This window comes from Lipophrys pholis (assembly GCF_963383615.2).
Source record: "Lipophrys pholis genome assembly, chromosome: 15".
NCBI lineage: Eukaryota > Metazoa > Chordata > Actinopteri > Blenniiformes > Blenniidae > Lipophrys > Lipophrys pholis.
The window spans coordinates 23,343,331-23,365,594 of record NC_137642.1 but is presented as its reverse complement, the minus strand read 5'-3'; the positions used below and the strand labels follow the sequence as shown (position 1 = coordinate 23,365,594).

The 22,264-nt window shown below is 41.8% G+C and overlaps 1 protein-coding gene across 1 annotated transcript in view; it reads left to right on the top strand.

The window, feature by feature from the left end:
• Positions 1-22,264, top strand: part of kcnh1a (potassium voltage-gated channel, subfamily H (eag-related), member 1a) — a gene marked incomplete at both ends in the record, with an annotated part of 50,268 nt that overhangs the window by 14,392 nt on the left and 13,612 nt on the right. The window contains 6 exons of the mRNA XM_080481018.1: positions 1,014-1,132; positions 2,619-3,011; positions 9,788-9,945; positions 13,732-14,003; positions 18,484-18,683; positions 21,538-21,790. Coding sequence (XP_080337144.1) covers positions 1,014-1,132; positions 2,619-3,011; positions 9,788-9,945; positions 13,732-14,003; positions 18,484-18,683; positions 21,538-21,790 — 1,395 coding nt within the window. The remainder of the gene's footprint in view (positions 1-1,013; positions 1,133-2,618; positions 3,012-9,787; positions 9,946-13,731; positions 14,004-18,483; positions 18,684-21,537; positions 21,791-22,264) is intronic.

Genomic DNA, 22,264 nt, shown 5'->3' with positions numbered 1-22,264 from the left:
AGATTAATTTCTTTCTTTTTTCTGTCGACTAGTCTAAAAAAAGACAATGCTCAAACAGTCCAAATTAAGCTCTGTGTATTAACCATTGGCGTACTAAAGCAAAAGCTTTAAACAAAGTTAATTGGAAACATTTCTTGGCTGAGGTTTCTTCTCAGACTGGGCGGTCTCACAGCGTCTCTGGGTAAATGATATCCATCCATCCATCTAGGCAAAAAGTTTATGCAAAAAATTGTGAAAAAGTGCAAACAACAAAAACAAGGTCTCTGTCCATTATTCACTTCTTCTCGCCTGTGAAACAAATTGACGTGGTAAAAATTAAAGGAATTTTCTGTGGCTGTGCTTCTGTGTCAATCGAAACATATTAAACATAGTTCATATTCACTTCTGCTGACAAACTCTTGCACGCTTGTGTTGTTAAAACCTTTAGTACCTAAATTTCTGTCCAACTCGGAGCAAGAAAAACAAGCTTGAAACACTTTGTGTTGTTATACACTCCAGTATTTGCATTAATGCAGTTCTGTTTTTAGCCTGAAATCTCTTGTCTGTGTGCTGTTTTGTACTTGCTAGATAATGTGTGAGACTCTTCAGGATGGATTTGTTTTTTTTACACAGAAAACCTTGCCCTGGCATCAAGCTCATTGGCCTGTCCAGTTTTTCTCGGGGAATCTTGCATTTCGATGTGCATCTCAGTGTCTTGTGTTCATTATTTTCCAGATAAAATCTGATGCGACTCGTCCTCGATACAAACCCGAGGCTTGTTGAGGTCCCCGATGTTCTGCTGCCGGGTTGATAATTGAGATTCGATCCATCTAATCAGCATTAGTGCTAAACAGTTGTTCCGTCTAGATTCCCACGAGCTTATAAAGCATCCTGTTGCATTGGAAATATACAGTAACAGCAAAAACCTTGAAAATCCTCACGTTAAAGATTATGTGTCGTGTGTGTGTGTGTGTGTGTGTGTGTGTGTGTGTGTGTGTGTGTGTGTGTGTGTGTTTTGTGCGCATCATCCTCAGGCTGGGGAAAGTTTGCTCGACTGACTCGAGCTCTAACAAGCAGCAGAGGAGTTTTACAACAGCTGCAACCGACAGTTCACAAAGGAGAAAATGTCCACAAGCACTCCCGTCTCGCTGAGGTAAGGGTCCCGCCGGCACTTTAGCTCTGAATTGTAGTAGAAATAAGGTACACAGTGATACACTCCATGATAAAAACAGCAACTTTCCTCTCACGTTGCTTTAACATGTTTTTCCACATTATTCAAATGTTCTGAAATCACATTAGAACAGCATTTTAAAGGAGTCTTTTGAGTAGAATAGAAAACTCTGCACAATGACAAATTATCCACAGGGGAGACCGTCAGAGCAGCCTGAATGATAAGACGTGCAGGTAACTAAATACCTAAGTAGATTTTTCTGTTATTTATACATTTCTGAAAACCTTTTTACTCGTCCTTTCGACATGTGAAGACAAATACATGTACTTTATACTGCCTACTTCCCTTAAAGTGGCTTGTTTCATCTTTTTACCTCTGAGAGTCAGTGAAAGCAGTTATCCACACTGAAGCTTAAGAACGTGATGAATTTAACGATGATTAAAGCCCTGTTTACACGACGTTTCGTTTCAGAAAACTTTCACGTTTACGCGGCAACGTTTTGAATATGATGTCCGTTTACATAGAAATAGCAGAAAACGATGCAGTTGGCAGTCAACACTGTTTTTATACTGAAACCACACACATGCACGCAGAGAACACACACTCTATACATTAACAACGGTGAGCACACTGACATTCAAATGGACAGATAATAAAGTTTGATAGCAGTAACGGGTGAGTCTCAACAGTAAAACTACCAAGTCCATCTACTCTCACATGTGCAGAAGAAGCATTTACGTCAGCCGTGGTGCCCATGCGCAGTAGCAGCAATTCAGAAAAGTAGCGTTTTCCTCCGTCTACACTGGAGACGGAATTGGGAGCGTTTTCAAAAAGTTGCGTTTTTCGCTCTTTAACACAAAAAGTTGGCGTGTTGTCGAGAAATTCCACCCTGGGAGCAATTTAATAAAAAATTGGTGTTTCCAGTGGCTCTGAGCACCGTTGTCATGTAAACAGACATCTATGAAAGTTTTCCATTTTCACTTGAGTACGTTTTCATGTAAACGGGATCCAAGTTACAGCAAAGGTGGTTAAATGTCAAGACTTCTGTTGAATTCAGTTTCACACTCAAAACTAAAATACAGGTTTATTGATCTGTACAAATGCACATTTTTAGGCTGATGTGTCCTCTTTGATATAGTTTTATATTAACAATAGTGGTATTTGTACTTGTACATATAGTATGATCTTAAAGTCTTAAAAAACACATTGCCTGTCGACAAAGTACTTTATTCCATTTTAAAACCTGTGCTCTCTTAATTTGACATCGGAAGTGGAATTTCTACTTTTATTTGACAATAGTCTGAAGATACACCTATATTTGTACTTATTCGACCGCTTCTTCCACGACTCGTAGGACCCGTTATGAGCGGCTGAGCTGTAACCAGTCGTCTGCAGTATTTCTGGCCTCCTGCTGTGTGCGTTTATTGGTCTGTGCCGAGCGTCACACGAGGCACCGTTTGTCCTCCAGGTACTTCAGCTGGGCTCTGACATCCTACCTCAGTACAAGCAGGAGACCCCCAAGACCCCTCCTCACATCATCCTGCACTACTGTCTCTTCAAGACCACGTGGGACTGGGTCATCCTCATCCTCACCTTCTACACCGCCATCATGGTTCCCTACAACGTCTCCTTCAAGACCAAGCAGAACAACGTGACGTGGCTGGTGGTGGACAGCATCGTAGACGTCATCTTCCTGGTGGACATTGTTTTGAACTTCCACACGACATTTGTTGGGCCCGCTGGCGAGGTGATCTCGGACCCCAAGCTCATCCGGATGAACTACCTGAAGACCTGGTTTGTGATCGACCTGCTGTCCTGTCTTCCCTACGACGTCATCAACGCCTTCGAGAACGTCGATGAGGTGAGTGCCGTGCTCCGAGCAAGAAAGAGCCTGTTGCCGCTTCTCAGGTGTGGAGTCACTGTTTGTATTTGTTTCTAATGATCAATATTCGGGGGATGGCAACACGATCATTGAGCTGGATCAAAAAGCCTGCTTGTTTTTTTGTTTTGTTTTTTCCCTTTGTTTTTGATTACCACCGATAATCAACAACTGTTTTGGTGATTGGCTTTGAAAAATGACTCCAAAAAACTCAAATTGTTAAGCATTGCTTGATTCCCACATTAGATTTTCTGTTTTGCTTTGTTGTGGTTAGTAAATGTGAAAATCTGTGTCTTTTGGGATCCAGTGCAAGATGCAACAGGGTAGTGTTTATCTTAAATGATCCTAATCAAATATATATATATATATATATACACACAGTATTTCACTACATATTTGGTTCAATTGTATGATAACAATTTCAAAAATTATGACTTTGAAATACATGTGGGTACCCCTGAACGTGGCGGTCGGTTGTGACACAGTAAGCTGTTGACTCTGATTTATTGTTCGACGTTATTCCATGATGCCACCATCCACCAAGGCATCAGTGGGATTTTGTGTCAGACGAAGGAGAAAATAACCAAAAACAACAGTAACTGTGGTGCAGCTGAAACTTCCTGTAATGGAATTATTTTGTATTGCTCAACAATGCCACTCTGAGAATTTCACCCATTGAAGTAGTTTTTTCAAATGATTACACCTTCAAGGACACAAACTAGTTCTACAGATTAGATTGACCCTTTTTCCATCGACGATGGATGAAAATATAAACTAGCTGAAGGGTTTAAAAAGGGCAGAAAGAGCATTGATTGCAGAAGAAGGTTGAACCTCCATATTTCTAATAGACTGTGGGAGATTGTCTACTGTACATGTGAATGATGGCCTGCAGTTTACCACCTCAGGGTGCCATCAGACTGTAACAGAAGAGCAGCGAAGAGCTGGGATCTGAAGCGCCACCAAAACTAAAACCAACCACATAGATGACACATTAACACCAGTTTTAAAGAGGGATTTGAAATTTGTAATGCAAATCTAGTAGTTAAAAATCTCCTGGAACATTGGGATTAGGCTCTGAGATTGACCGCATGTGAGGCGATTGAGAGGCTGTTTTGTTTTCGTGCAAACCCGGCCATGTTTAATAGCGGCAGTGTGCCAGAGCCGGATCGCTGCTCGCTTTAAACAACGGGGCAAAAACAAGTTTGAACGAGTGGCATAACAACATGCTTGTTTGTGAATTTATAAATGGTCTACTATAGTGATGAGTGTTTGCTGGAGAGCCATCACAGGATCTTGAGGTAATTGGCACATTTTAATTGGGGGAAGTGGCTTTTTGCATTGTCAAACTGGGGCGCTGTCGAGAGCTCTGCTGTGTCACCAATGCCCGAAAACCATTAACACCTTACTACGGCTGACAAAAGGACTGAATCATGGGAAATCGACCCGTGCTTGCCATTTTATAAGTCACGTGTATTGAGTTGGAAGGTTTGGATAAATTTCAGTTTTTTACTATTCCTTTGTGTAAATAAAGTCCCACGTGTGTTATTATTTGCATCACTTGTTGTTCATTTACACATAAAGGAAAGCCGTTCGGCATGATTCATGCTTTAAACATTGAATATATTTACTTGCTCTACACTATCTCTGCCAATTGAAGTGATCTTTATGCAGCAAACACGACTCCTGCGTCTGGTCGGGCTGTTCAGTGGATCTGTTGTCGCACACACAGACACACATTGATTAAATGGAGCCCTGGGGTTGTCCATTTGCTGGATTTCATTATGTCAATGCATCATTGTGTGTGTGTGTGTTTGTGTGTGCCTAAATATGTCATGGTGTGTGTGTGTGTGTGTGTGTGTGTGCGTGCTTGCGTCACCGTGGCCGTGTAAAACGCTGTGATAGCATTTAACGGCGCAGTGGGCCACACAGCGAGCGGTACGGCAGGGAGGTAATGTGAAATCCAGAGCTTGAAGCCTGCTGCCGGCCGGCCAGTGCGGCCTCGTTTGCAGGTCCAGCATTTTGGCCCTTTCTAGTCTTTCAATGCTTCAGCATCCTAAACGCTGACCAGTTGGAGCAGAAAGGGTCAGGGTCAGCTGGAGGGGAAAACAACCACCTTTTGGGAATTTAAACGATAACGCAGTTGTTATTCGATCTTTTCTGCGTCGTCAAGAAAAAGGAAAAAAAAGGAAAACAAGCAATGTGTCATTTGATTAGCCGCCAATATTTATTATAAACACAAATGAGCCAACCTGCTCTTTTTTTTAGGAGACAAATGAGACGGACTCTATATGTATAGTGCCGATTTTACAAAATGGATTTCAATTATATAGCGTCTTACAGCAATATTCATTACATTCACCCACCACTGGAGGCTGCAGCCATGCAAGGCGCTGTTGCTCATTGGGGTGTCTTGCCCAAGGACACTTTGGCATGGGGGCAGGTGGAGATGGGATTCGAACCTGCAACCTTCAGATTGGGAGATGGCCAGATGATTCGTACTTGCAGCGTTTTAGAAAAGTTGCGTTTTCCCCCCATTTCTTTGGAGATGGAGCGTTTTCGAAAAGTTCCACCTTGGGAGCAGTTTTGAAAAAGTAGATTTTCTTCTGTGTGTGCGTGTGTGCGTGTGATTTTACTGTAACAACCAATAGCACCCACTAGTGGCCCAACATGAAAACATTGTTTTCAGAGAAAATGGACGTCGTTTTCAAAAAGATGCCACGCAAACACTAATCTATTTCTGAGACGAAAATGTAAAAGCCACTTGTTGTGTAAACGAGGCCTGAGCCATTGAGGGTCAGTTGTAGCAGGATTTAAACCACTTCCATAAATCGTACCGTTTGTCATTTACAAGCAACACTTTAAACCTTTTGGCAGTTTTGTTATTATCACATTAAAATAAAAGAATAAGCCCGAGTCGGAGCCCCGTGTTTGAGAGTACAGCCGTCTTGTGTACCGTGAGGTTGAGCTGTGTCGAGGTTATGTCCGCTCTGGCTGTAGAAGCGGCGTCAAACCCGTGACCACTCGTCAGGATCATCTTCCAGCCCCGCCGCTGCAACAACTCACCGACTCCAATCTGTGACAAATTGCTTCGAGGCAATCCGTGCCAGGGGTAAATGAGAGCGAGCAAACAATTGCCTGTGTTATTAAAGCGGCGAAGAAACATCTTGCCGCCGCGGACCGTAACGACTGACATGAATAACTTTGATGGCTGTTTTCCCCAACAGGTTTCCAAATAGGGAAGAGAGGATCATTAACAAGGGCCGCTGTCAAAGTTATTCTTGGCAGTTTTAAAGGGCCGCACTGACTGATGAATGTTTGCTAACACAGTGACTCCATTTGCTGTAGTTTGGATGTAAGTGCACGTTGTGGTCATACTGCACAGGCTTCGCAACACAAATGCAAGTTCATGTTTTATTTTTATTTGAGCATTGAATGATTTTCTCATGTGTCTGATGTCTTTTTTGGCTCACATGTGCTTTGTTTTTGTTCTTCTTTTTCCACCCCTCCGTTCTGTTTGCATGGCCCCTCCCCCTCTCCTTCTTCTGCCTGTGTTCATGCATGGGGACGTGATGGGAAGAATTGGAACCACCGAGCTGTCACTCAAGTAGGCTCCAGTTTGATTAGAATATAAAAAAAGAAATGAACAGTATTGTGTTTCTTTTTCTCTTGTAGACCTTTAAAACCCTTCAATGTGCACCGTCTGACTTTGTCAACAGTGGTTGAGCAGCCTTTTCTTTTTCATGCCGGGTGAATTACGTTGCCAGAATGGTCTCTTGCAATATTTGAAAATGAAGATCAGCATCATTAAAGCTGCATGAAAGCCGCCTTCCTCTCCCCATCAGCACTAACGTGCCACTTCTGACAAATGGATTACATCTAAAATTTAAAAAGGAAAGTCCTGGTGTTTTACGCAGGTTATTGAAGGGATTAGGGATTGTCCAACGCTGCGTATGAATCTGCTCTTTCTGTGGCTTCTATTCTTGATTGGCTAACTGGGCTGAAGTGAGAACCACAAGCTGCATTTAGTATCTGTGTGTTGGTATATTGAAGGTAAGGTCCAGTGTGTCGGCATGAATATATATGTGGGATCACTTTTTGTTTTTACTTTTAATAAAAAGTTTGTCTAATAAGAAAAATTTAATTAGGTTATTTAACTATATCTCAAACTATTTCCTGAAACAAAAGCCAACAACAGTAGCGTCGTTCATATAGGCACAAAGACCTCTGGTGTTCAGAGGTGAATGCATACCAATAAGGCATAAACCCATGTGCACTTTTGCTCATCCCACAAATCCACGTACTTTACAAAAATCTTCTCATCAACAACGAACAAAGATGTCCTTAATGTGCAGAATCAGGGGTCTTCAGCTGGTCCCTCCCTGAAGCTTATACAGATCACATGGAAACATCTGTCCGTCTTCTGAACAGCTTTGTCCAACAAGAGTAAAACCTGGAAAGATCAGAATGGTAAACATACACATCCACCCCTACAGGCCGTCTAGAGTCATCAGTTTACCTCGGATGCATGTTTTTCTTTTGGATTGGAGGAATATCCAAATATACCGGGCCTTGTGACGCCGACCACTACACTGCTGTGTAGCCTCTCACTTTATGGAGTATTTAAATGATCTTGTTGTACAGGAGAAAATCTTTTAAAGGGACCAGAATTTCACAATTTTATGTGACAATGCGACAGTAACAACCAATAACGCAAATATATTGGCCATTCTGAATGTAATGATGCCAATACTGTAAATGAAATAACTGGCCAAAAATGTGAGAAAGACTAATATTCACTTAATCTTTTTAAGCTTTTATATTTCTTTTGAAGGTGGTTACTTATTATAGGTTTACATTTTTGCATTGCAAATGTTCAAGGATTCAGACTGGCCTGTATAGTCTTAAGTTATTAATAAATGTGCCAATTGCTTTCTTTGCAAACCTTGTTTATTAGGTTTTTTCAAACAAATTACTATAGCACATATGAACAAAATAGAGTTATTGGTTAAAATAATAGAAGAAGTGAACAGTACAAGTAAAAAAAAAAAAAAAACGGAATCCCGAAACTTAAAAGAAATGACAATAAAATTAAATAATTTTCATTAAATAAGAATGGTAATACGTTTACTTTTTCATGAATTGTTTGCTCTTGCTGTAATCTAAATGTCAATGTACTTCTTTAAAGCTAATTAACTACTGTTTTGGAATAAATGGAAAAACTACATATGAAAACAAGCCGTGTGGCTTTTTATTTGATGGAAAAAGGCTAAAATAAGATGTTTGATTATAAAGGTGGCAGACCCTCTTCTCTGAGAATGTTAGATGATGAGATTAAAAGTTTCTGTTGGGTGTAACTTATAAACAGTTTCCTCCCATCACGGGCCTTTCGCGCACATGAACTTTTCCTCGCCGATCTTCTGTTTGCGGAGTTTAGTGCTGAACGCCGTCTGCAGGCGCGATCGAGTTGTGTCGGAGTCCCGGGGCTGTAAAGCGATTTCAGACGGGCTGAAGCTGAGGTGTCTCCATCGGGTCAAGTGACAGTGAGCACTGCAGTTGTACTCACATTGCAGACCGCAGCACATTAACAAAATCAATAGCTCAGAATACCAGCAGCTCCGAGCCGCGCAGCCGGCTGACGGGATCGCTGGTGTCCGTTCGAATCACAGAGTGCGAGCTTCACCGCGCGGCTGAGCCGAGTCGACGTCTAGCTGCTGGTTACGTAACAGCCGGAGTTGTAAAGTGTCATCAGATTGCACGGGAACGCGCTTCAAGATCAGCTCAACAAACACTTTGAATTTACTTCTTTTTTTTTTTCCCCCTCTTCATTACAAACTGTTGCATTTCAGTAGTTTGTACAGGAAGAACTTCATTCATTTAGAAACAATTCAATCAAGTTGGTCCAACTAGTTTCAACCATTTTCTTTTTTCTGTGTATTTCTCCTGTAATAGTAATTTTGACGCAATAGCATTTATTTTGCTCACAGCTAATGGTTTTCAATAAAATTTAAAGTGAATATTATTTTTGGTCACAGTTACCTCCTACTAAAATGTAAAGCATACTTTTTATTCCTTTATGAGTAATCGTTTACCCTGGAAGGTTAGTTTGAGATTAAAAAATCTCTTTCTCCTGTCCAACTATGTGCAACAGCATTTACATAACGGTTCCAGAAAGCACATTTAAAACAGACAAAGAAAATGAGACTGGCCATCGAAAAACCCAAGTGTAATCAAAGTTCAACTTCTTTTAATTGGGTTCAGAAAAAAACTGTGATTGTACTAGTGAGTCTCTCATAATGTTTTGTTAGTTTTTGCTTAAAATTCAGAACACTTATTTCAAATAAAACCACAAAGGAGTAAATGGGTAATTTATAAGATCAAGAAATGTATTTTTTAACATATTACCTGACCTAAAATAACGGGAATTAGGACAGTTGAATGGATGGGTTCATTTTTAAGAATTTGCACATGCAGATTTTTTATGAACTTGAATCATGAGTTTTCATGGTGGTTTTAACTGCTGAGAAATAATAAAACTAATGAGCTTGTAACATAAAAGGGGTTGTTGGTATGAAGCTGTAATATAAAAAAAAAAAAAAAAAAAAAGAGGGTGAAAAATATTGGGTTGTATTAAAAACCTCTTGGTAATTAAGGGTTTTGGTATCAGTTAAAACAGAAGGACGAATGTTACCTGAAATGTGTAATTTATCCCTACCGTCATGTTGTTTTGATTTGTGCCTCTCTTGCTCTCGGACCTGTAGGGGATCAGCTCTCTCTTCAGCTCCCTGAAGGTGGTCCGACTCCTCCGCCTGGGCCGGGTGGCCCGTAAGCTGGACCACTACATCGAGTACGGGGCGGCCGTCCTGGTGCTGCTGGTGTGCGTGTTTGGACTGGCTGCTCACTGGCTGGCCTGCATCTGGTACGTCAACGACTCCCATCAAAGTGTTTCTATTAATAGATAAAAAAAAAAAAAAAAAAAAAAAACCCACAGCACTTGAATCTGTTGAAACTGTGTGTAAACATTATGTAACACGATGCGCCGCATTACCAGCACAAACCAGCCAACACAAACGGGGTCATTGATTAGGATAATTAGCCCCATTAATTAGGAGATACTTGTTGGTAACATGCTTGTTTTTACACATCAAAACTCAATGTTTTTCACTGCCTGCGAGCCATAAAGAGTTGTCGCGCTTTCAAGAATGTTTTTTTTTTTTTCCCCCTCCATTTGACATTAATATGCAAATGTATGAATCAGAGGCCTCCAAAGTCTAATCAGATCGTCTACTTTGTAGGGGACATGACTGGTGGAAGCAATAAAAGTTTCCATCATGCGTTTAGATTGATTGATGTTCCAGAGAATGACAAAACACACTTAACCACAGACTAAAAACCTGCATACGTAAGAGACACCAGAATATATTTGATGACTCGGATGAGAATCCGGAGCAGCCACAATTCCTCATAATCACACATTTTCATGAACACACACATTAAAATACTTGTTTTCCATCCGGTGTTGTGATTTACTTAATGGCATGTTCATGATTTCATGTCTGGTTATCTGGTTTCGTGTTGTTAATCCACACGTTTGACCCCCTCATGTTTTCTGTCCTTTTGTCTTCATCGTGAATATCCTTGAGTCTCGTCGGCTGTGCCACTTTGCTTCCAGCCATTCTTTGGTTGGTTAGTGTTTATCTAGTGTTTTTCTGACCACATGCTGGATTATCCCGGCTCGTACCGAACCCTACTTCCAATCCTTGCTACAACAATACACCAAGTCTGTCCGCGAGTCGGTCATTTCTACCCCCTACATGTCAACGTCTCATCCACATGAATGGCAGGACCCAAGTTTCCATCAACCCAATTGCTCAAAGCATAAAACTGCCTTTGCTGGCTTGCCTTTTCCCGTAATTCAAGAGACCGAGCCACCGTCGTCCGTCGTCCGTCGCCCTCTGGCGCAGTTCTCGCGCTCACCTGCTGTGGAGATGGGTCACCATGGCCACCCTGAGTCTGCGGCTGTATAGCGTCACTTGCAACAAAGTGTGATGTACTTTTTTGTATTGGAAGCTGTCGATCAGAACCGGCTTGGACCAGCCTTCACTTCACCCTCCCTTTCTTTGGGCCTGTTTTGGTAAATACTGACCACAACAGACTGGGAACACAGTAAGAGCTGCAGTTTTGGAGATTCTCTCTGAACCTCGCACAAATCCTTACATTTGTCAGTTTTATTTTCTGCTCCTGACTCAAACATCTTCACTGAGGAGCCAAAAAGACATACTCAGTGGTCATAATGTTGTGGCTGACCCGAGTAAAATTCTTCATTGCAGATAATTTAGTATTTTATGATTTACTGACCTCGAAGAATTTGGTTCACATCCACACAAATATTCACAAATACACACGTTCTTGTTTAGTTTTTTCTCCACCTGTAATTCATAATATGAACAAGACAACGTTGATATGAAATCCAGCTGCGAGATATCAAATTCAGGCTCCAGCCGCTGTCATATAAACTGTCCAGACAGTGTAATCAATCTTGTATGGATGAAGCTGGTGATGCTCCAAAACCAGACTGTGATCCCAGTAAAAATAGCTCCTGTATCGTTCCCCTCATTGTGGTTCCTGTGGTTGCCATGGTCACACGCCGAGCCGCGTTGTCGAGTTGAGAAAAGTTAAACCATCATCAACTCGGCTGACAGGAGCGGCGCGAGCGGTAGCAGCCTCCCTTTTCTCTTTGTCTCCTGTCATTTCTTCATTTTTTTTTTTTTCCCCCCCTTCTTAACAACAAGAAGAAAGAAGGGTGGCAGCAGACGAACACCGGGGCTGTAAATGTGAAAATCTAAATCCTGCTACACAATTGAAAACCTGTTGAGTTTTATTTCCGCAAGGCTCAATAAAAATTATACAAATGACAGGGTCTGATAGGGGGGGAAATTGCTCACAGCTGAGGAGGCATGCATCCTGTAAGCGGGCCGGCAGAAGGCAGGATGGAAAACCAGGAGAGTAGAGAGTGTTTGTTGCATCATCAGATTCATCTCATTTATATTCCGACGCGTCATTTCTTCTCATTTTCAAGGTATTTTGTGAGGAGGCAGGCGTCTCAAGTGTTTCATATGGGAAGAATGGAGTCGAAGGAGCATTTCTCTTATCATATAAGATGTGCACAGAATCTGAATAGTTTTCATGGTACACCTCCGAGATATTTATGTAATCGACTACTGAATGCTTATTTTCTGCCATTATTACTACCATGACCCGAGGTCTGTTGTTCCCAGACGATGAATCCTGACAAACAGGAGGTTGACTTTTGTACGTTTTGAGTGAAACTACAGTGAATGAATGTTCTTTGGACTCTCATACTTGTGTCATCTCCCAGAGCCACTTGAACCCACACAGAGATCTCTAAGCATATAATTACTGTTTTGTTTTATATACGTCATCATCTCGAAGAACAAGGAAAGTGGGTATTTTTATAAGTACAAGTACGTCTCAAAAAGTACAATGGACAGTGGAGTCATACCCTATATCGACCTGAAACCTGCTCGACTGATCATTTTGCATTGCAGTTCATTGTTAGTTTGATTTAAATTACATAAAGCAAAACTGTGGTGGACCTTGGTTTGATTGCCGGCTGCAGCAGGAATCCTGTAAAAGGAAGCAGCCAAACAGAAAACAATATAGATTTATGTAGCATAAATGTTTTAATATTTAAAAAAAAAAAAAGAAATAGTACTTTCCAATGTTTTTTGTGAGAAATCACTGGAACATACACAATGTTGTTGTTGTAGTTGCTGGAGTGAGTCTGAACCTCTTTATTCTACACTGTATTTTTAAAAGAAATATATATATATATACATTTTTCTTTTCAAAAGAAGCAATGTGAAATGGTGAGATAAAAATATATCCACATCCAAGAAATCGCAATTTAATCTTTAATGATATCAAACGTATCAAAAGTTTAACTATTCATTGTCGAAAAAAATCTTTATTAAGCACTTTTTGAAACCCTGGTTTATAAGTTGCTTTAAAACAAAATCATCAAAAACAGCAAAAAACATTGAATCAAAAAGTCATTAAAACACATATTATAGTATTTGAAATCCATCTCTAAAAGCCATGAAATAAAGTTCTAATAAGAGATTTTAAAGGGCAAAGAGGACCTGATCATAAAGTTCTCCACAAAATCTATATATTTGGAGTGTACCATGGCAGCGCGGGGAAAACTTGGGAGTACAGATGCATTAAAATTGCACCATGTGAGAGTAAATGTACTTTCACTGCAATAAACATAGAGTTTTGGGTAATTTATGGAGCTGTCAGCGGAGATTTCACATGAGTGTGCATTGGAGGAGCAAAACATGTCTTATTTGATCGCGGAAGTATATTTTACTTTGCGATGAAATGTTTCCTGTATGATCTGCATTTACACTTTTAATAATCACACTGTGATAACGACTCGAGGTAAAGATGTTTCATTGATTTTGGCTTCATTGCTGTAGAAACTGTCAGAAAATGTAAACCGTTCTCCCTTTTTGAACACAACATGGAGGATCTGGTGACCGCACTGAGAAGCTGCTGTTACAAATGCCCGTCGCACCAATGAACCTTGTCTGTGGTTAGACCATCCATCCATCCATCCATCCATCCATGGTTGCGTTCAACGTGAATACGAGGATTATTGAGCCCGTTCTTCGCTCCTCAGGTACAGCATCGGCGATTACGAGGTGATCGACGAGGAAACCAACATCGTGCGCGAGGACAGCTGGCTCTACATCCTGGCGGAGACGGTGGGCACGCCGTACCGCTTCAACGCCAGCGGCTCGGGGAAGTGGGAGGGCGGGCCCAACAAGGACTCGGTCTACATCACCTCGCTGTACTTCACCATGACCAGCCTGACCAGCATCGGCTTCGGGAACATCGCCCCCACCACGGACGGGGAGAAGATCTTCGCCGTGGCCATGATGATGATCGGATGTGAGTGGGTGCTGTGTTTTTTTGTTTTTTTTTAATCCCGGTTGTAATGCAGCGGCTACATGATACACGACACACTTAGTTATGCTCTTTAAAGCCACGACCCACTGAGGCAGGTGAATTAGTGAATTATGAATGGAGCCATCACATTTCAGAAAATACAATTTTACACATCATTAGCTGAGCAATACTTCTAACGTGGAATTTGCTGCTCAGATTGGATAAGAGTCCACTGGCAGAAACACTGAGTGCCACTGCCTCTGTCCTCTAGCTGATATTTATACACATTTTACAGTATGAACACAGTATTTGTCTCTCTGCATTTGATATGAACATTTTTACATTATATACAATGGAGTGTTATTTTCATGTTATTAACGATCATAACAAAGACAAATTGGATCAAATTTCTACACTTGCACAGTTTTGTGTGCAGGGCTTGTACACAATGTACAGTATATTACAAATATAAATAATACAAACATGCATGTATGTCCAAAATGTGACAACATTGTGCATTATGCAGTAGAGTCTCTCTCACACCCATGAACACATGTAGGGCAGCGTTAAAGGAGCGCCACAACATCATGACTTCTCTCTTCTTCCGATTGATCTTCAGGCCTGTTTGTTGTGCAAACGCGTCAAGACGGAAGTCTTTTCTTGCATGTGTAGGCAATAGAGTTATTAATTAATCCCGGGGGGGGGGGGATTCTGTAACTCATGAATCATTTCCCGATTCTGTTTTTAAGGTATTTCTGTCGTAAATTTCTTGCAATATGTTGTGAATACAGTGTCTTACTTGTTGGTAACCCCCCCCTCTAACCCCCCCTAAGCTATCTAATCTTATTTAATCTAATTGTGGGTTTGGCCTCTATGTTGAAATCTCATCCTTTTTTCCAGGAGCTCAAACTGCGATAAATAAATATGTGCAGGATAGTGAATCACAGGAGTTACGTAACATTTTATTTTTGGGGGGGGGGTGTTGAAACAGCAAAACGCATTGATGCAGTATGTTATTATGAATATGACATACACACTATGTGAAATTCACAACAATGTAATGAGCTTCAGACACTTTTTTATAAAATCTTTTCCTCAATTTTGAGTTCTGGCAGCTTTCCTTCAGCTCCTTTCCCAGTCTCATCTGCGCCGCTGTCGGCTCCCGTCGGTTTAATTCAGTGACATGTACAGTACAGCGTGTCACTCTGGCCTGGATTAGACTCATTACCTCCATGCGCTGGGAGATATTGTGCTGAATTATTGAGGTTTCCTGCGAGCGTGTTTATGAAACACCTCCAAGAAGTAAAATAGTGAATCAGAGAGCGAAGCGAACATTTCTTCTGCTTCACTGATGGCTTAAAAGTCTTAAAATAAAGGTTTTGTTGAAGCGAAACACCTTAAGCACGAGTAGTTTTGTGAAAATTAACAGGAGTTTTACTCTAAAAAGAAAGATAAAAAAAAACCCGCCCATGTGCTCTGCTAAGGATTGTTGCCTAAGGAGGCAGATTTTTCTTTTCCCACCAACTCCATATTTATAAGTTGTCTTGTGCTGGTGTGGCTCATTACACAGTGTGACTGAACGCGCGCAGCAACACCTCCAAGCAATAACTGACACTGCCAGATCAATTTAGCGCAGCACTCCCTCCGATCCCTCCGCAATCACTGCTCACCTCCGCTGCACCTTTTCAGCAGCAGTCTGAACCCCGAGACCGGAGAGAGGACCACCAGAGACCAGACCCCCCCCCCCCCCCCCCCCCCCCCCCCCCCAAACACACACACCTCCACCTCTGCTTCTTTATTTCTGATTCACGCACTCTCTCTCCCTCCGTCACTGTTTATAGTTTCTTATTTTTCTTTTCTTAGTAGTCTTTTTGTTTCTACTTGTCTCTTTTTCTGTCTCTCTCTCTTTCTTGCTCTCCATCTCTCTATTTCACTCTGTTTCTTTAGAATTCACATTGTTCAGTCCTTCTCTTTCACCGTTTCACTACACACTCTCTCTTTTCTGTCTTTCTCCTTTTCTGTCTTTCTCCTTTTGTTTTTCTGTCTTTCTCTTTGTCTCTTGTTCTCTGTCCCTCTCTTTCTGGCCTTTTCATTCTCATGTGTTTTTGTCTCTTCCTCTCGTTTTTTTTTGTTATTGTCCGGTCGTCTTTCACTGTTTCACTCACTTTCTTTCTTCCTCTCTCTCTTTTAGTCTTTATCTGTCTTTGCTTTTTCCTCACTTTGGCTTTCTCCCTCTTATTTTTTATTCTTGCCTTCTTCTATTCTTCTATTCAAGCCTTTACCTCTTTTACCTTCTCTCCATCATCTCTCTTTCCTTCTATCTCTCCCTCTCTGTCAACCAATTGACTCCTCAGTTTCATGATTACGGTGAAAGTGTTGAAACTCGTCTGCCGGGCTCTTTTCTTGTCAAAAAATAAATAAAAAAAGGAAGAAAAGAAAGAAACCGTATTGCGAGATTCAATTTATCTGAAATACCTTTTCAGTAAGAAAACGGTAAACGCAGCGAGCCTGGGGAGGATCAGTTTGTAGATGCTATCTCGTGCAGTCCGCGGCTGTTCTCTATGAAATATGGATGCCCTGATACTGTTTCTATTTTTACCAGCAGCTCTGGATCGGTGCTGGCAGTAGAAGATCACAGTGTGACGAGGGATTGCGGGGTAGCGTGGGGGAAGAAGGGAGGAAGAGGAGAGGAGGATTGTGTGTGGAGGAAGAGGAAAGGGGATGTGGGTGGGTGGGAGTGGGGGTAACGATACATAGGTCTTGTTTCTATAGCAACCGTTGGCCTGGGGCTGGAGTTTTCTGACAACTGTCTTTTAACTACAAACAAGCCAGCTGTTGGTTGGTCGGCGAAGTTGTGCACATCAGCAGGAAGGGAGCGGTGGAGAGACGAGATGAAGGCGCGATCAGCGGGGAACGATCGAGTTTCCTATTGTTTTTCTTCTGCTGCTGCTCAGATGAGCCCGCTGGAGGAAGCACCCATCCCCAAAACTCCCGCAACTCCAAAAGGAGGGATTTGTTACATCAACTCAAGATTTAATAGGCTCAACCTGCTTTCTATTATCCCACCCCCACCCCTCCCATCTTGAGGTGTAACACCGAGAATACGTGACAAACAAAAACATGTTCTTTGTGTTGAGGCGATAAAGAACATCACGCCACCCTGCGAGGCTCGATAACGTGGCTTTAACGCAGAGTGACGAGGGATGAAAGGAGGAAAGTTGGGGTTCTCTTGGCCCTTGAGGAGTTTTAAGCATTTTTTAATTAGTATTATTCCCCGTGCCGTTTTTCAGCACTTTGATTGTACGCTATGAGATAAACAAACACGCACACACACACACACACTCGCAGGTTACTGTCATCATCTGAGGATAATTGAAATGTGTGGCTGGCATGTTTCCTCTCCGTCCCTTCTTGCAGGGCTAATTAGGGCTCCATTGCCAGGAGATCAACTGCTCTCTCTCTCACACACACACACGCACGCGCACGCACACACACAGAAGACGTCTGACGGCTTTGATCCGCACTCGCACGCCAGCTGTTGCACCAGTTCAACCACACAACCACCTCCGATATGATCCGCTCACCTCTCTCCTTCCCCCTTTCTTCAACAACACAAGAAAAGAAAAAAGAAAAACCTCCCTGATTTAGTAGGATGTAGCTGCCTGCAGATAGATGGTTTCATACCCTGGAAATGAAGGCGTAATTATAGTTTTTTTTCCTCCTTTTGGCCACAGCTTTGTTCATTATATTCGGAGGCAATGATGGGTAGAAATTGTTAATTTCCCTTGTGATTGATTAAAGCATTTACCAAATAAAACAATATTAGCTCTTATGGCACAGAAGAGCTCGTATATCATGCAATATTGTGTAAACATGAAAAAAAAAACTATGTTAGAGTCTCAAGTAAAAAGATTTTTTTTCTCAGCCGTGTTATTGCTAATGCTGCTTTTTAAGTTCTGAAAAAAAAACATCTAACCACATTTTAAGCAGATTGGAAGTTGAATATCTTCATATTTTTATTTGCTCACAAGCAACTATTTTCTACCTTTTTAACACAACTAAATGTTGGGTCTCTAAAAGAGCGCTATTTTAAATGTGTTCAGAAGCTGTTTGTTTTTCCTTCATCCTTTTTGTGCTGAACCTCAAATGTTGTGAAGTTCTTTTCAAAAGATATTTGTCCTTATAAGATGAGAAGTCCTTGTCTTCATACTTTTTTTAACAATATGTTGATGACATGGATTTGACGGACCAGGTGTGATGGGAAGTTTTTGGTGTATCTTTGTATCTATATGATTTTTTACACATATTGTGTTTTGAGATATTTGATTTTACAAGTTGGGTTCTACAAATTTTTTTTAAATAAAACTGTTCCATGTGTATAGTTTATCCGCCAATGTGAAAGCTGCCATGGCTCTTCTCTTGCTCTTAGCAGTGAAGGAACTACTTTAACCTCCCACCGTCTATCTTCTCCATATTTCTGCAGCCCTTCTGTACGCCACCATCTTTGGTAACGTGACCACGATCTTCCAGCAGATGTACGCCAACACAAATCGTTACCACGAGATGCTGAACAGCGTCCGCGACTTCCTCAAGCTCTACCAGGTCCCCAAAGGCTTGAGCGAAAGAGTGATGGACTACATCGCCTCCACCTGGTCTATGTCTCGGGGAATAGACACTGAGAAGGTACGTCAGATTGCAACTATTGACTGTTTCTCTGAATTCATCCAAGAAAACAAGCAACTATAGTTACAGGATAAAACTTCTCATATTCAATAATCCCGTCTTGAGTCGTGATTTGTTTTTTGTGTGTGTGTGTGTGTATAAACATGTATTAACAATGAGGTGCTATATACATATTATATAAATAAATGCCACATGGTTAGCATTATGTAGATGATATTTGTTACTGTCGGACAAATCAAGGCACCCTGCGATCAAACGGAGACGTGATGTGGTGTTTGTGGGCTTGTAAATGAGTGTGACCACCAGCTGAATTCACATGACGCTAAAATGATGTGAATGTGTGGAAATGAAGCTTTCACAGCTGAGAGCGAATCGACTGAACCTCTGCCTGTTTGGTTGATTTGAAGCCAGAACGCATCCATATCGCCACATCCAATTATTTGATCATTTTACCTTTTGATTTGAAAAACTGGCTGCTGGTAAACATAAGGAAACCTTCAGATGAAGCTTTAAGGGTCGTGAAAATCGAACTCATTGTTTTCCGATTTCTCGCTCTGCATCCATGTATCATTTATTTGTCTCGCTGCCGGCCACAGTGAAGGGTCTAAAAATGGCTCATAATCCCTCTCCGCTTGACATTAATCATCTGAGGTTTGTTTTAAAGGCACGGCCATTCGTCCTGTTGATTAGGTCTACTTGAACAACGTGCTGCCACTCAGTGACGCGCAGCAGCGAGGCGGCTCGGCTCTATTTCAGCCTCCACGTGAAAGTCTTCAAGTGTGATTAATCTGAAAGTGCCCAGTTGTCAGCAAGTCATTATTGGTAAAGAAAGGCGCCGGTGATGTATTATATGCTTCTTTTACAGATGGACAATCGCAGAAACTTCTGCAAAACTCTGTTGTTAGAGCTTCCGTCAGTCATACACAACATAACGTGCATCAGGGAAAAATTTTCTCACGAAAGTACTGATAATGTGAAAGACGCTTCCATGTGAATGTTGTTCACAGAGATATTTGTTTGTTGAAATGTTAATCTTGTTTTGCACTGTAATGTCATATCAGGAACTAAATTGGTACAGAAAATTCTGATGCTTTGATGCTAATTTTCCCATTTTGGATGAAGGAAAAAACTGAAATATTAAGATTTTGCTCTATTTGTGCTCAAGTGTTACATGTTGGTGTGTCCTAAGTCGAGATTATTGTTTTTAACTTTCTGGTTCCTTCATCCACTAACCACAAATCTGACTTGTTTACATAAAAAGATATGAAGCATGACGTGTATGAGATCAGATGGAAACAGCTGCCGTGGAAACTAGATGAAAACAACCGCCCGTGACAAGAGCAAAAAGACAAAGGTTTCTGGAACCAGCATGGAAAAAAGGGTTTTCAGGATTGTGGAAAAAGTCATCGTCAATATAGGAATGATTTACCTTGTTTACATTAAACATGTTTTTTATTGTTACTGTAATACGAACTGAAGGTACAAATTGACAGCGAGTCTGAGTGACGCTGCTGCAGAAGTGTAGTAGAGTGCCTCACACAGGTATTCAGCCACCCATGGGTACGTCGTACTAAATATAGCCACAGAGTCAAAATGAGACTGCAGGCAATCCTTGTTGTAGTTTTTTTTTCTTCTTCTTTCACTTGGTGTAGTCTGGAAAGCAGCTCCACCTCCTCCTCCTCCCAGGCCTTGTAAACACCCCCGTAAAGTGGCACCGAACCTCTGGGGAAGCCCCACTTCAGCAGCTTTTGTGTCAAAATATGTCACTCAACACGGCTGCGGCGCCGTTCAGCCATGCAAACAACGCCTCGTCTTGTTTGACAAATTCAGCGTGTTGCTGGCCAGCCGGAGCTCAGCGAGTTAGGTAGCGAGGCATCGCACTGAAACAGGCGGTGAACTCTGCGAGGAGCCACACACAAAATTGAGAATCGCACTTATTGGCTCCACAATTAGGCTGCACATGAGTCTATCTTCATCGCAGCGTAATAACTTGATTCAAGTGCTCTTTAATGCTTAAAATGTGAACTAATCAGGTCTTGTGTGCGCGAGTTGTGTGAAGGACGTCAGGCGCAAGTCCAATATGTGATCTGCTGGCTCTGTTGCTTCTGACTCGGTGATTGTCTACATCAGGGGTGTTAAACATCGTTGGCCAAATCCAGCTCACAGGACGCTCCAATCCAGCCTGCAAAACCAAAATGTTAAAGTAAGCATTGATTTTGCAAACCAGCATTAGCCTCAAAGTCATGCCGTCAGGGTGAGTTTGTAAAAACATGCATAATGCAACAGCTTTAGAAGATTATTTTGGGGGGTATTTCACTGCATAATGCACCGGAAAGTATCATTAAAATTGGCTTCATGTTGAAATTGTTGTCATTTTTGGTAGTAACTGTTTGGTTTTGCAAAAATATAGACAGTTTCATCACGTATACTCTGTACAACAACAACAAAAAAAGGTTACTATTTAACGGTTATTATGGAATTATACTGCCGGTCCACTGAAGATGATCTTGGGGTGTATGTGTGGCCCGTAACTAAAATGTGTTTGTCACTCCTGATGTGGAGCAAATCCTGACTGTTACTCTGTTTCAACACAACTGATTCTGATACTGCAGCAGATAATACGGTGTGTTCGGAATAAATTGTTCTATTTGTGATAAAAGTTTCAAGGATTACTCAAGCTTTCCTAAGGCACCCCCTTTTTTTAAAACTACCCTGAGCTGTAATGGATTGTCCTGAGTTATTTAGGTGATCCAGTTGTTTACGTGTTCTTTAATCTGATCTGAATCCCGTCACTTTACTGGATCTTAAAGCGTGAAAGTCGTCCGATACAGATCTTTTTCTGGTTTCTCTCTAGGTGTTGCAGATTTGTCCAAAGGACATGAGAGCCGACATCTGCGTTCATCTCAACCGCAAAGTCTTCAAAGAGCACCCGGCGTTCCGGCTGGCCAGCGACGGCTGCCTGCGAGCGCTGGCCATGGAGTTCCAGACCATCCACTGTGCCCCGGGAGACCTGATCTACCACGCCGGGGAGAGCGTGGACAGCCTCTGCTTCGTGGTGTCGGGATCGCTGGAGGTCATTCAAGACGACGAGGTCGTGGCCATTTTAGGTGAGTTGAGCACTATTACCATCTTATGGTGCTTTTCCACTAGTTCCTCCGCAGCCTGACTCGACTTCACTCTACTTGGTATTGACGCTTTTCCACTACGTGTTAGGCCCCGCTGCCTGGTACTTTCATGGTACCCACACAGCCGCGGTTTCAAGCGAGCTAAGATGAGTTTAAAATATGACGTCAGGCTGCTGATTGGCCGGCACGTCACGACACAGATGAGTCAGGAGAGCGTCTCGTTCACCCCCGCCATTTTTTAAACTGATCACTACAAGATAGATGCACAAAAATTAACCTCCTGGAGCAGTGATGATGTGCAGGCGTTTTTTGACCCGAGAATTCAGGAGCTCGACGTATCGACCTGCTACGAGTATCAGGAAGTCTCTGAGCCGCCGTGTTTTGGATTGACTGGTTTCCCTGTTAACTGGTGGCCGGCTTCCTCCAGCGTCTTCTTTTTCACAGCAGATGTTAAAG